Source organism: Seriola aureovittata, chromosome 16 (assembly GCF_021018895.1).
Source record: "Seriola aureovittata isolate HTS-2021-v1 ecotype China chromosome 16, ASM2101889v1, whole genome shotgun sequence".
In the NCBI taxonomy this organism is placed as follows: Eukaryota; Metazoa; Chordata; class Actinopteri; order Carangiformes; family Carangidae; genus Seriola; species Seriola aureovittata.
Window position 1 is genome coordinate 19,698,781 of NC_079379.1, and position 14,048 is coordinate 19,712,828.

At 38.5% G+C, this 14,048-nt stretch overlaps 2 protein-coding genes and 2 long non-coding RNA genes across 4 annotated transcripts in view; 2 read left to right on the forward strand and 2 right to left on the reverse strand.

Moving 5' to 3' along the window:
• Positions 1-7,069, reverse strand: LOC130183280 (uncharacterized). The gene is made up of 3 exons (XR_008829805.1): positions 6,946-7,069; positions 6,530-6,578; positions 1-4,593 (listed from the first exon to the last, which is right to left on the reverse strand). It is a non-coding gene; the product is annotated as an uncharacterized LOC130183280 (long non-coding RNA).
• Positions 5,205-12,022, forward strand: LOC130183271 (sodium-dependent neutral amino acid transporter B(0)AT1-like). The gene is made up of 12 exons (XM_056398556.1): positions 5,205-6,600; positions 6,952-7,092; positions 7,341-7,478; positions 7,572-7,753; positions 7,864-7,974; positions 8,648-8,760; positions 8,845-8,973; positions 9,068-9,224; positions 9,343-9,547; positions 9,647-9,806; positions 10,411-10,573; positions 10,685-12,022. Exons 1-12 carry the CDS (start codon positions 6,402-6,404, stop codon positions 10,889-10,891), a joined length of 1,905 nt encoding a protein of 634 aa, XP_056254531.1. The 5' UTR covers positions 5,205-6,401; the 3' UTR covers positions 10,892-12,022.
• Positions 10,680-14,048, reverse strand: part of LOC130183279 (uncharacterized) — a 22,559-nt gene continuing 19,190 nt past the window's right edge. Inside the window, exons 6-7 of the long non-coding RNA XR_008829804.1 lie at positions 13,873-14,036; positions 10,680-10,812 (exon numbers count right to left, since the gene is read on the reverse strand). This is a non-coding gene — a long non-coding RNA (uncharacterized LOC130183279). The remainder of the gene's footprint in view (positions 10,813-13,872; positions 14,037-14,048) is intronic.
• The window catches only part of LOC130183274 (sodium-dependent neutral amino acid transporter B(0)AT1-like), a 5,023-nt gene continuing 3,366 nt past the window's right edge, over positions 12,392-14,048 (forward strand). The window contains exons 1-2 of the mRNA XM_056398561.1: positions 12,392-12,596; positions 13,853-13,993. Of these exons, the coding sequence (XP_056254536.1) occupies positions 12,398-12,596; positions 13,853-13,993 (340 nt within the window). The 5' untranslated portion in view covers positions 12,392-12,397. The remainder of the gene's footprint in view (positions 12,597-13,852; positions 13,994-14,048) is intronic.

Below are 14,048 nucleotides of genomic sequence, written 5' to 3' on the forward strand. Positions count from 1 at the left end.
TTTCGAAGAATATAAACATACAAATGTGAAAATGTAACGAGGTAATGTGTTATTCGCATATAAAAGAATAGGCACGATCATCAGCTAAATTTGCCATAAATTAGTCAACAAAGGGAACAGACTATAATCATAAAGCTGCATTATCACCGAGACAGTTTTAATCTCTGTTGAATAAATAAACAGGCTAATAACCTAGGCTACTACAACAATGAGGTGAAATATAGCATATATCATAGAAAGATTCGTTTTCTATAAGTTCACTATCCAGGACAAAAGACACACAAGTCTCATTTTACTCTTACTCTGAAGAGTAGCCTGACACGAGGAACAATATTTGGGAAGTTTGCAGCAAGTTAAAGGGCAATTTTGACCAATGCTGACATCTTGTGGCCAAAAACGTGAAATGCAAGTGACCAACTTAGTTTCTTTTTCTACAGAATATTAAACAATTTGTTTAATACTAAAGATGCATTCTCAGTTCATATAAACGAATACTGGAACATTTAGTTACAGTAAACTCACTGCAGCTGCTGTAGGTGATGAAATCAATCTTAATTTTGAGAGGTGAATTAAATGATGATCATACCACACAGTTTTATAAAAGAGATACTATATAGTTTAAGACAGCTGCAATGAAATCATGAAACTATATGGTGATTTACGAAAAAGCAAAGCTTACTTCATTTCATGTTCAGAGGACAACGAAGCTAAATAATTACACAGCAGAGCTCTGTAGCTGTTGACAAGCTCTTTAAACTGCATCACACAGGTTCATTTATCATACTCATCATGGTTTCATCCCCATGTCGAAGGCCAGTGCCTCGTCACGTGGCTTGCTGCCATCAACGTGTGTGAATTAGGGGCAAATTGTAAAGTGGTTCGGATGAAAGTGCTTTATAAATACAATCCATTTACCATTTACCATTTTGTCTGTGCACTTGTAAACTTCATCTGTGTATGAGAGCAAAATCTATTGAATTGAATGGAGACAACCTCTCTGTTACCACTGGAGGGCAGAAAACCACTAATCTTTACCACTAATGAGCCAGTACAGCGTGGCTCATGAGTCAGTGGCTGATTACGAAGTAAGGCTTAAAGTTCAAAGATTTCCTCACACACCGTGGCAACCACTCACTGCATGCTCTCTTATCTCTAGCTCTACAGCATGGTTTGGGATTATCAGCCTGTGTCTAAACTCAGGCTGATAATCCTCAGACATACCTTAGTAACAGAATAATTAGTAAATGTCAAAAACACTGAATCAGAACATCAATATCAACAGGGTAAACAAACAGGAAGTGATGTCCTGTACGCAGTGAGATGGGATATTCAGAAAAAACAGAAATAAGAATAATTACCAACTCTGAAAACACAAACATAAAACAAAAATTCAAGACATTTTACTTTCAGAGTCACCATATATTTTCTATTTCAGTATGACTGGATTTCAATAACATCATTTAGACAAGCAGAGGAGTGAAGACATAGAGTGAGGTGTGTTTGTTTTCTGCAGTGTTTTGTTCCGCTTGTGAAGTCACAGTGGCTTCACTGCAAATAAACTGCATCCTGAGGATGTCGCAGTAACCAGCTTTCCCTGCAGTGCAGCCAGGATGTACAGATTCATTTTAGTCTGCAGCTTCTGTAGCAACTTTTAGACACTTTAAATGATCTCCCAGAGTACTGTGGGGGAAACGGTAAGTGCACCTTACCCTGCATTATTCCCTCTTATCTGAGACGAACACTGTAGACCTTCAATCTTCTATATATATGTAGCTCTATAATAACAGAAAGTACAAGATCAAATCTACGGTTCCTTATTCTTAAGGGTCATTTTGGTTTTTCCATTAAATTTATTGGAAGGGCAAATTATTCTACTTCTTCTTTCCTGACTGTAGTCACACATTTACAGTGGGATCTTCAGCAGGTTTCTTATTAACAGTTTGAAATGCACATTCACTTTCAGATTGGTATTCTTGGATAAAATCCACACAATGTTTTTTTTTTTGAAGAATAAATAAGAATAAAATGGTTAAAATATCACTTGAGGAGAAGATGACGCACACATTGTGGTAAAAGTCTGAACCAGTGACTTCATTATAAATCTACAACTAAGACTTGGTGTATTTGACAGCTGTAAACTAAAAGTACAACTTTGCTGACTCAGCTGTGTGGGCTTCTGTGTGTAACATCTGGAAGTTCCTATACCTGTGTCAAAGTCATGGATTTGGTAAACTCTTCTTATCTGCTGCGAAAATACGAATTTTTCATAGAGGAATGTGAAAACTAAAAGAAGAAAAAAAATATTAAAATTGAAGGAAGCTATGTTTTGTGTTTGGAAAATAAATTACTCAGTATTGTTCATGATAAATGCTACTGTGTTGTGTAGTAATTACACAAATCCTAATGGTGTATCGCTCACTAGCCCTAAAATACAAGAAATTTTGTCAGCATCACTTTTGTTCATAATTGATCACATTTTTTGGGGTAGGTATAAATTAAGACACTGGAGTCAATATAAAACCCTAAGATACAATCTATTGAGCAATCACACTCAGTATAGCACTATGAAACCATGATGCATCATTTAAGTCTAATATCTTCTCTTAAAGTGATTTAGGTTAAACATTAACTCTTGCACGTGAACATTATTGTGTGACTTAAATGTCCATTTGGCAGCGAAGCACCACTGATGCATTAAACTACTCTACACACACAATTTTTGAGCAGGGAAGTTTTGTTTTATTTTATTTTTATGTTTAGCTACTGTAGTTGTTTCACATTACACAGGGTGATCTCAGGGTCTGATGTAACAGAAGTGAAGAATAACTACTAGTGTTTCCACTGATTCCCTGAACTCCACCTCTCGGCTGAACATGGTCTTGTGCTCAGGTCCTGCCTGAGAGGTGCTCAGATATCACTAACGCTTTCCAGATAAAGCAGCATATCTCACTCAGTGCATATACACAGCATTTATCAGCGCAGAAGCCAGTACATAAAAATGGTCAAATGGAAATAGTATTTTATTGTGGTACTGTTGGTACATAAAATAAATGATCTGCAACATTTTCATGAAACTAAATCATTGATTAGTGTCACTGAGTGGTGTCTTAAGCTAAATGTTAATGTCAGCATGCTAAAAATGCTCATAACAACAGTGCTAACATGCTGATGTGCTGAAACTTACCATGGTCACTATCTTAGTTTATCATGTTAGCATGCTAACATTTGCTAATTAGCAACACAAAGTGCAGTGGAGGCTGATGGGAATTTTAATCATAAACTACAATTTAAAATTCAGACCTGGTGACACAATATTAACGTCTTTTTAATGTCTTATTTCTATATATTTCCTTTCCTCTGTAAAACACTTGTTTCTGAACTGTGCTACATAAATAAACTTGCCCTGCTTTGAAGACGGGGTGAGGTTCAGAGATCATCAAAGTGATTACATTTAGTCCTGGGGGTGGGGGGCATGAATGTCTGTAACAAATGTCATGACAACAAATCTTGTCATGTTTTCCTGGACTGAGTGTTTTCACTTCAAAAACAGTACACCTACAAACTATATAGCTTCCTGTAATCTCAGTTTACTACTGATAGGGTACTGTAAATAGGGCCAGCTGAGGGAGAGGACTATATATCTCTGAAGTGGAAATCGGATTTCCCAACAGTATCTGTAGTGGTGTAAGGTAAAGCACGAGCTGCCATTCAGAAGTGTCTGTATATAGTCTCAAGTGGTTAACATTTAACTCATGTTACTACTGAAAGGTTCAGTGACATACAGTAAGTAACAAGTTGAATTCGATATCCACCTCTCTGTACAGGCAACAATATGACTCTACTTCTACATACTTTAAAATGATTATTCATAATGATCATAATTTGATGTGTGATTCATGATTTAGACCTCTGCTATCTGAAAAAGTCCTGACATCAGAGTGAACTTTTAGCCCTGATCCTACTCCACCCGCATCATGATAATGAAGACAGTAAAAGCTCCTATACACCCTTTTCTTAGCTTCAATTATACTCTGTGTAATTGTTTCTGAAAAGGTTTCGCATGACTTGACGTTTTGAAAGATTAATAACGACATAGAATGAACAGGGGGAATGATTAAATAAATGGATATAAAAGGAACAATGAAGAAAGTAATGAAGATAGAAAAGACAGAAATTATAAATTGTTTCAATGTGTTGAGGTGTAGAAAAACATCTAATGTTCCAACGATCACATGGTTACAGTAAAGTAAAGGTGTATCTATACTCACACAGACACACATCTCTTCTATCTCTCTGCTTATCTACGCTTACCTTGGTGTGTCCCCAGATGCTTTTATGATCCCGATCCTTATCCTGCTGCTGTCCTTCTGTGCCATTGGCACCATAAGGGCTGGGGCTGTGATTAACTCTTAACTGACTGGTGTTGGTGTTTAGATGAGTGATTATTAGTCATTTAAATCAGGAGAGACTTGGGAGCTGGAGATCTGGATGTGATGACGAGTGGACGGCGATGAGCTCGACCTGGCACCGGATGTGGAGACTGGGGGTGGATGGTGTCGGGGAGGGTCTCGGCAATACACGCTGAAATGACAGCTGACAGCAGAAGAGAGGAGAACAGATTTTAAAGTTTGACAGCAACAAAGTGATTGACAGGTTGAGACTGTGGCGAAATCTGATTGGTTATCGAAAACATCTGAAGCAGGAGAGAGCAAGAGAGAATTGTGAATGAATGAGGTATAAAGAGTCTCCCCGATTGAACTTATGCTTAGCTTCATAGATATCTTGCACGAAACTGAGTTTTCTTGCAAGATGGATATTCATGCATTTCTATGTTAAATCTGGTTGGTAAAAGCATGTGAGATATATATAATAAGAGACAGTCAATATAACAAATTTATCATGTATGATATTTGTTGATTACCATTTAATTAAGGACACCCATGTACTGAGGAGTGAAAAAAACCTGAAAAGACTAATCAGGTAGTTTATGGCCTGAACCTTTTTTAAAGAAGTATGTAAGTCTGTGTAGTTAATGTACCAAATGTATCGAGACACAGCTGCAAATGCTGTGATTTCTTATTGTAATTTGCTCAAGGACATCACATCATGTCTCTGTATGAAGTGACTGTTTGAGACGATGGCTCTGTTGTCTGAAACTCTGTCAGATTGCAAGTTGTGATAATGAACTCAGAGAGACAGCCTGTTGTTTGTTTATTAGAGAATTTCCACCACAGTACTTATCCACATGTAACTCCACATAGTTACTGCGGCACTGATTTTTGGTCGTTAAACGTATTGTATCTTTACAGGTAAGTATTTTTTGGACCATGTAGTTACGCACAAACTTTACATAAACACAGATATCTTTAGAGGCATCTTTAAAATAACCCTAGATACGTCCGCTATAGAGCCAGTCAGTATACACACCGCTGTAAATGCCGACACCGGCCTTTCTTTGGTTAATTATTGCATTAGAAAGGAACACTGATAAGATTTATAAGCTCTCTGAATTGCTTAAAGATTACACTGCAGAAAAAATGTTATGATACAAAAACAAACAGGAAAAAGATCACTTCCACTACTCTGTGACATCTTCACAATCACTCTGGTGATTATCATTAATATAAGAATGTATGAGAGAATGTGAACTGAATGTGCCGACTGAGATGATTGGCTTGTACATCCCTATGCAATAAAACAATCTGACTTCTCAAGGACTGGAAAAGGCAGTGCCCAATAGTTAAGATAAGCAGAGATGGAAAATGTGCTGCCTCTGACAGCGGAGAGTCTCATCCTGTCTTTCTGTCCAAAAAAGAAACACAAACTCTGTAATTATGACATTTTAATGATTTGGATGGTTACTGGCCACTAGATTAAATTTAGCAGTTTAAAGAGGAGTAAACAACCAACATGATGCTCCTTTATATATACTGTAAATAAAGACCTGTGATTTCTTGATATTACATCAAATTAAACTATTTCCCTTTACAATTGCCTGAATACCAAACTAATCTTTTAAGGAAAAATCTTGGCACCTCATGTGATGTATTAACCATTATCATGAAGGTTGCACCTTTTTCCGTTTAAACTTGCTGACATTACATAATACAACACAGACTGTAATGAGCTACTGATAACTGCAGTTTAGGAGCCATAGGTCGCAGTATACCTCGATTCCCCTTCCCAGGACACTCAGTAGGAGTGTAGGACTCGGAGAGAGAGGGACAGTCACCAGAGAATCAGTAACAGCTCCCAGCACAGAGGAGATCGTTTCAGAAAGGACATACAGCCTCTGGAAGCTTTGCTGGGAAAAGCAGCAAAACAACAACTGCTGACCAAAAGGGAGACTCCAAGACTGCATTTTCCAATTCTGCGTCCAGTGAAATTTACAGAAAGCTGCCATGAAGCTGAAGATACCAAACCCAGGACTGGATGAGCGGATCCCCTCTCATGCGGACCTGGAGAGGATGGAGAAAGAAGAGGCTGGGGAGAGGCCCAAATGGGACAACAAAGCCCAGTACCTGCTCACCTGTGTGGGCTTCTGTGTGGGACTTGGCAACGTCTGGAGGTTCCCATACCTGTGTCAAAGTCATGGAGGAGGTAAGATGTGAAGCGGCTGGATGTTTTCTGTTTCAGTATTTTTTTTTTTTAAAAATGCACAAAAAATAACTGAGATTTAGAAAAAGTATGTAACACAAATAAAGAGGTGAACTGTAACTACCTGACACATCTGAAGGGATATGTGCGTTAGAAAAATGAAAATGCTTGGTTTAAATTGTACATAGCATAGATAATAAAAAATGCTTTTTACAGTTTATGAGTGTCTTTATTGGAACATTTTTGTAAATGGCGTCGGCTGCTGAATATTTACTGACTTTCACTTAAGTACTGAATAAAGTCAAACACTCACTGCAGGGTTAACTCATTATGATGTGAATGTTGTACCTCCAGGAGCATTTATGATCCCGTTTCTGATCCTGCTGGTTCTGGAGGGAATCCCACTGCTGCACCTGGAGTTTGCCATCGGTCAGCGCCTGAGGAAAGGCAGCGTGGGAGTGTGGAGATCAATCAATCCCTGCCTGACTGGAGTTGGTGGGTAAACAAAAAAAACACAAATAAATAAAAACACACATGCACATGCCCCAGGGAAGGCAATAATGTCGATTAGAGCACCACATGACTGAAACATCTAAACAATTACTTGATATGTGGTACAGACATTTATGATCAGCATTTGGCTGAAAGCAAGTACAGCCTCACAGAGCTGCTAGCATGGCTGCAAACTTTTAGTTAAAAATTAAGACCACTACCACAAGACTCATTTTTCCATTCTGTTTCAGGTATTGCATCCTTGCTTGTCTCATTTTTGGTGGGTATGTACTACAACACCATCATGGCCTGGATCATGTGGTATCTCTTCAACTCCTTTCAAAGTCCTCTGCCTTGGAGCCAATGTCCTCTCAATGCTAACAGGACAGGTATAACTTCATCTATCAAAATAAAAGTCAGACTGAATCCAAAAAGGTTGAAGGTTTCTGATGTCCTGTTCTTCACTATATGATTCTTCGCAGGTCTGGTAGAGGAGTGTGCTCGGAGCACCACCGTTGACTACTTCTGGTACAGGGAGACTCTGAACACTTCAACAGGTATCGGTGAGTCTGGGGGCCTGCAGTGGTGGATGGTACTGGCCCTGGTAGCTGCCTGGTCTTTGCTCTACGTCTGCTGCATCCGGGGCATCGAGACCTCTGGAAAGGTCAGCACATTACATCTAAGTAATCCAATGTGGGAGTGATCCCTGCTACTGTGCATATATGTTAATTCAAATAAACGTTTTAATTATTTCATTAATTTCCCATTTCTCAGGCTGTGTACGTCACTTCCACTCTGCCATATTTGGTCCTCACCATCTTCCTCATCAGAGGACTGACTCTGAAAGGCTCCCTAGAGGGAGTCAAGTTCCTCTTCACGCCAGATGTAAGCAACGTTGTAACACACCGCCCAATATTGATACCACTCTTATACCTGTCTGATGCATAAAGTATAAGGATACAGTCAGAAGCTGGTTAGCTTAGCTTAGCATAGTGAGTGGAAACAGGGAAATGGCTAAAAAAAAAAAAAAATGTGACAGGAAATAGTTTTGCACATAATCTACTACTGAAATGCAAAAGATTAACAGGGTTGTAGTTACCACACAGAGATAACCACTCTGGCTGAATACTAAATGTGCAAAATTGCATCTAAATTGAAAATTAATTGAAGTGACTGAGATAAACTTTGATCATGGCACTGATAAAAGCTGATAGTGAAAGTTCAAAGACTATACTGCCAGCCACTGATGAGACATTTTCAGTAGTAATCCACTGATAAATTAAATATGAGTAATATTCATATGCCAACTTTGTTTTTTAAACTCCCATTTGCCTGATTTTATTATGTGTTGTTGATAATTATATTTGAGAAAAAAACAAAACATAACTATGATCCTAGTGTCCAGTACCTTGACATATTAATCATTAACAGTACCGAGGACAATGGGAGATAGTGTTTACTGTCAGTTTTAAAGAGCAGAAATATCACAAAAGGAAGTAATTAGCATAGGTATCTCAGCTCAGTTTTACTAAGAATGTATCTTTTGATTCTCTTTTAGGTGAATGAGTTAATGAATCCACAAACTTGGTTAGATGCAGGAGCCCAAGTTTTCTATTCCTTCTCTGTGGCTTTTGGAGGTCTCATCTCGTTCTCCAGTTACAACTCTGTTCAGTGAGTAACGGCCTCAAGTGCACAGTCACACAATGAGCCCTCGTTTGAACGCTTCTCCTCACATGATCATTATTTTTCTCGTAGCAACAACTGCGAGCAGGATGCCGTTCTCATCTCTATCATCAATGGCTGCACCTCAGTGTACTCTGCAACGGTTATCTACTCTATCATCGGCTTCCGGGCCACGCAAAAATACGATGACTGCATGGGAGAGTGAGTTTCAAACTTCTCAAAAAAGAGGGCTTAAGAAACACACTCTGAGTCACTTGTGTCAGACTGAACTCATCTCTCTGTGCTTTCTCTGCAGCAACATCCTGGAGCTGATAAATGCCTTCAACTATCCTGAAGGCACTATCACAGAGAGCAACTACAACGAGGTTCTGACGCACCTCAACCAAACGCAACCCGCTATCATTCAAGGGTTGCAAATCCAGACCTGTGACATGCAGACCTTCCTCAGTCAGGTCAGTAGAGAACATTAAATATTTCTCAGTACATTTAACTAAAATCTCTAGTTTCAGTCTCACAGAAATGCTTCAACAGATGGTCAATGATTGATTTATGTGGTGTTTACTCCTTCAGGGTGTGGAGGGAACAGGTTTGGCCTTCATCGTGTTCACGGAGGCAATCACCAAGATGCCTGTTTCTCCTCTCTGGGCTGTCCTCTTCTTCATCATGCTCTTCTGCCTCGGCCTCTCGACTATGTTTGGCAACATTGAGGGAGTCGTGGTTCCTTTGCAGGACCTCAGAGTGTTGCCCCGAACTTGGCCCAAAGAAGTTTTCTGTGGTAAATTTCCTATTAAATATAAAATACTTGTTCATGTGGGATTAGAAAATGCAATGTAGAGATATGAGTGTAACCACTTTTTTTGTAATTTTTTTTCAGGTCTGACTTGTTTAATTTCTTGCGTTTTCGGGCTCATATTTGCTCTGCGCTCTGGAAACTACTGGCTGGCTCTTTTTGACAACTTCGCAGGTTCTATCCCCCTTCTGATCATCGGATTCTGTGAAATGTTTGCTGTTATCTACATTTATGGGATAGACAGGTGAGTCTGTCCAGTAAGTGATCACATGTTAAGTTTTGTGACCGTATCTTACATAATTGCGACACCATTGTTCTGACAATCAGATATATAAACACCTGTCCAAGTACTCAAAACTCCCTCTGTGGTAGTTCCCGCTACAGCAGGTGAAAACAATACAGGCAATCCGCTGTTGTGGCTGGTCGCAAAGCAGGAAATAACAGCATATTGTGTTCTTAACCTTGGGACAGAGATAATGTCTTGCATTCATCATAGGAGAGATAAAGAAGTACAGAGTATCTTGTAATGTAGCAAGACTGTGGTGATGTATTTTTGCTCAGTGTTTCAATAATACTGTTGATCAAAGCGGGAAAAAATGCTACTCACAGTGACAAAATGTTCAAAAGATTGCATTATGTTATGTTTTTGTGCATTAAAGTTCAGGTTAGATTAAAGAAACAGAGTCCTGTTCTGTTTCTTTGAAGTTCAGTGCAGCATCAACCTGTTGAACACACACCAACAGGCTGCTTTATTTACTGTAACTAATAAAAGTGCAAGGTCGTCTTTTATGGATGCTTTCGTACACGATTAGCTGACATAAAATCTCCCTCTTATTGCCTCCGCACAGGTTTAACAAGGACATTGAGTTCATGATTGGCCACAAGCCCAATATGTTCTGGCAGGTGACATGGAGAGTGGTTAGCCCACTCATCATGATCGTCATCTTGATTTTCTACTTCATTACCCAAATCTCGAAGACACTCACTTATTTGGTCTGGGACGAGGAGGCGGTAAGTGTGCTTGTCATCATTTTTTTTCGATTTACTTCTCTTATCAATGATTCTTTTAAAATGTGATATGTTGCTATAAACCGTAACATTTTCTCTTGCCTGTGGCTATAGGCGAGCTTCCCCACCCTTGAACCGCGTCCATATCCCTCCTGGATCTACGTCATCATCTTCATCTTGGCTGGAGTTCCCAGTTTAGCCATCCCAGTTACCGCCCTCTTCAAGTTCATCCAGAGCAAATGCTGTAAGCAGAAGGACTACAGTGACAAGAAACTGGACACCATCTCTGCAAAAATACAAATGAGTGACAAAAAGTTTTAAATAGCTTTTCTATTGATTATTTAAAAATGTGTTGAGGTGGACCTGTTTTATTATACTTATTGCTTTTCTCTTCCTTGTGCCCTGTACAATAATAAAAGACTACTGACTGGAAAAGTAGAAGTAAATTTAGAAACATTTTCTGTAAAATACTTGTTTTGGAGAAAAGAGTAATTGATAATACTTTTCTTGTTATTGTAATATGTATGTACAATAGTATGAATCTGTTTATTACATTAAAGGAATAGTTGGACATTTTGGGAAATACACTAATTTGCTTTCTTGCTGAGAGTAAGACAAGAGGATTGATGCCACTCTAAAGTTTGTGCACTAAATATAAAGGTACAGCCAGCTGCTGGTTAGCTGAGCTTGGCTAGCTAGGAAAACAGCTAGCCCAGCTCTGTCTAAACATAATAAAGTCTGCGTACCAGCACATCTAAGGCTCTTATTAATTTTTGTATATCCCATTTGTTTAATCCGTGTAACAACAAAAAATGTAAAAATCAGTATGTCGTTTAACATGATTAGCTTTTCCCCCGTTTCCAGCCTTCATGCCAAGCTAAGCTAACCTGCTGCTGGCTGCAGCTATTTATATTTAGTACAAAGATATGAAAGTGGCATCAGTTTTGTCTCATTCTCTGTAAGAAAACCAATAAGCATATTGCTTAATATTGTAAATTTTACTATACACATGTTTCTAGTGTACAAAAATATTTTATTTTAATATTTTGTAAATAATCTTCAACAGAGTGAATTCTTGTTAAAACTTTTGACATACTGCAAGCATGTCTTTCTTTTTTAAAGCAAAAATTATTACATTCATGTGATCAGTGCATTTTAGTCAAACTGTTGTTGTCTATAAGTTTGTTAGTTTTTTATTGTGGGGGAGTGTTGTAAAGTTTTAACGTTTGGTGTATTTTACAAAACTGTACTTACACTGCCATAAACTGTCATCTGTACTCTGTATCAATACTCTTCTCTCAGAAATAGGCCTATGTGTTATAAGAGTAAATCATGTAGAATACATGAGCTTACTGGCACTTTAAATTATTTTGCTTGGCAACACTTGCATGTCACAGTTTCCTATTGTAACAGTGACTTTGAATAAACCTTCAAAATAAAACACTACTAACAAATTACCAAAGCAATTAATGTGATTCCCTCTCATTTGTCTGTGACAAAGGAGCATCCAGCATGAGCTTAGTAATTATTTTAGTGAATAAAATCTTTTTTCAGATTGGCCATGAAATTTTTATACATTTGACATTTGATTCTGAAACTGAATGACTTTATTTGACTATATATTTATGACTTAACTTATATATACGGCTGTAAGTTCAGAGTGTGCTCTGGCTAATCAGTGATCTGCAACAGTAAAAGATCATAAACATGTCAACATTGCTGAGTGCCTCCATGTGGACGTTCATACTTATACACAAACCCCTCACTAATGATTCAACTGTACTGTAGTAAACACTGCGTCTCTGCTTCAGTACACATGTGTTCGCCATGAGACTGGTACTTCCGAACCCAGGTCTGGATCTCCGGATCCCTAACTATGAGGATCTAGACAGGAAGGAGAAGGAGGAGGCTGGTGACAGGCCCAATTGGGACAACAAAGCCCAGTACATCCTAACCTGTGTTGGCTTCTGCATTGGGCTTGGCAACGTGTGGCGATTCCCTTACTTGTGTCAAAGTCATGGAGGAGGTAAGCCGATACAGGCGGGACATGAACATATCTGGTTAAGTTGAATAACTTATTGTGATGTAATGTCCCTGACTTGTAAGCTGCTTTGGATAAAAGCGTCCTCCAAATGAGTAAATGTAAATGCGATGTAATGATTTACAAATGAATTAATGTTTGAGGTAACCAGGAATTATTTTATTGTGATCAATTATGTATGTATATTTCCTCTAAGGGACATTTTATAGTGCAGAATTTGTCTATGAGGGGTTGTAAAAGGCCAAATACCTGAACCATGAACTTAACCATTTTACTTCCAACAAAATCACTGGTCCTTTGTACCTGAGGATAAATGGTAAGTTAAATATATCACTCATTCATGGCTACGACAGAATGGCATGAAATTACCATCAAGTTATATTAATGATTCTCAAGTGTATGAGGTTCTCTGAAGTAATGACTAACCTGTGGCATTACAATTGAGTTTAAACTGAATGCTAAGAATGCATTCATACTGCATATATTTGGGTGTGTATAAGTTTGTGTTAAGTGGGTCATCGCTGCGCACTGAGCCACAGGAGATGTGACAGATTTCAAAGGTGACTTGTTAACTTAAGTCCATACAGTTAAAACCACTGTCCATAGTCCATGCTATCAGCAATATACTGATGGATACAAAACAATACCAATGTTACACTTGTGTCTGCTGTAAGTGTGATATGATTGCATTATATTTTTTGTCCATTAAGTAAAAAACTTTACTGAATGGTATTACAAATTGCATTGACTCTGCTTATCATGATTTTATATAACAACAAATGAGTCACCTTTGAGTGTACACTGTAGTTAATACATAACTGTTATTAATTACCGTTATCAGCAAAGTTCTTTATTTAAACATTTTATATATGTCATATTTCAACCCTGCCAAGTTCCATCCACGAAAGGCCATATATGTGTTGCCATCTGCAACACCTCATCATACTCATTTGTCATGCCTTGTCCAAAATCTAATTACACCAGCATAAAACTTTTAAATGCAGCGAGTGGAATAGTGATATGGGTTCCTTGAATTTCATGAGGTATTTTCTTGTGGACCGAAATGGAACCGAGGAAAGGAGCAGTTTTACTGTATGTCAGTGTTAACGAGCACCTGTCATGGTGGCTGATAAAGGAACTGCCGACAAGACTATCAAAGAGATATTTACGTCCCAGTAAAAGATCACATTTTTAGAATTGAAAATTCAAATCACTGATCACATACATTTAACATTTTCCAGGTGCCTTTTTGATTCCCTACCTGATCCTGCTGGTGTTGGAGGGAATGCCTCTTCTGCTGATGGAGTTTGCCATCGGCCAGCGTCTCAGGAAAGGCAGCGTGGGAGTGTGGAGGGCCATCAGCCCTTATCTGACTGGTATTGGTAAGTAGAGTAGGCTCTGGAGCAAAACCGGGTATCTGGCGTCCTATCAGTATGA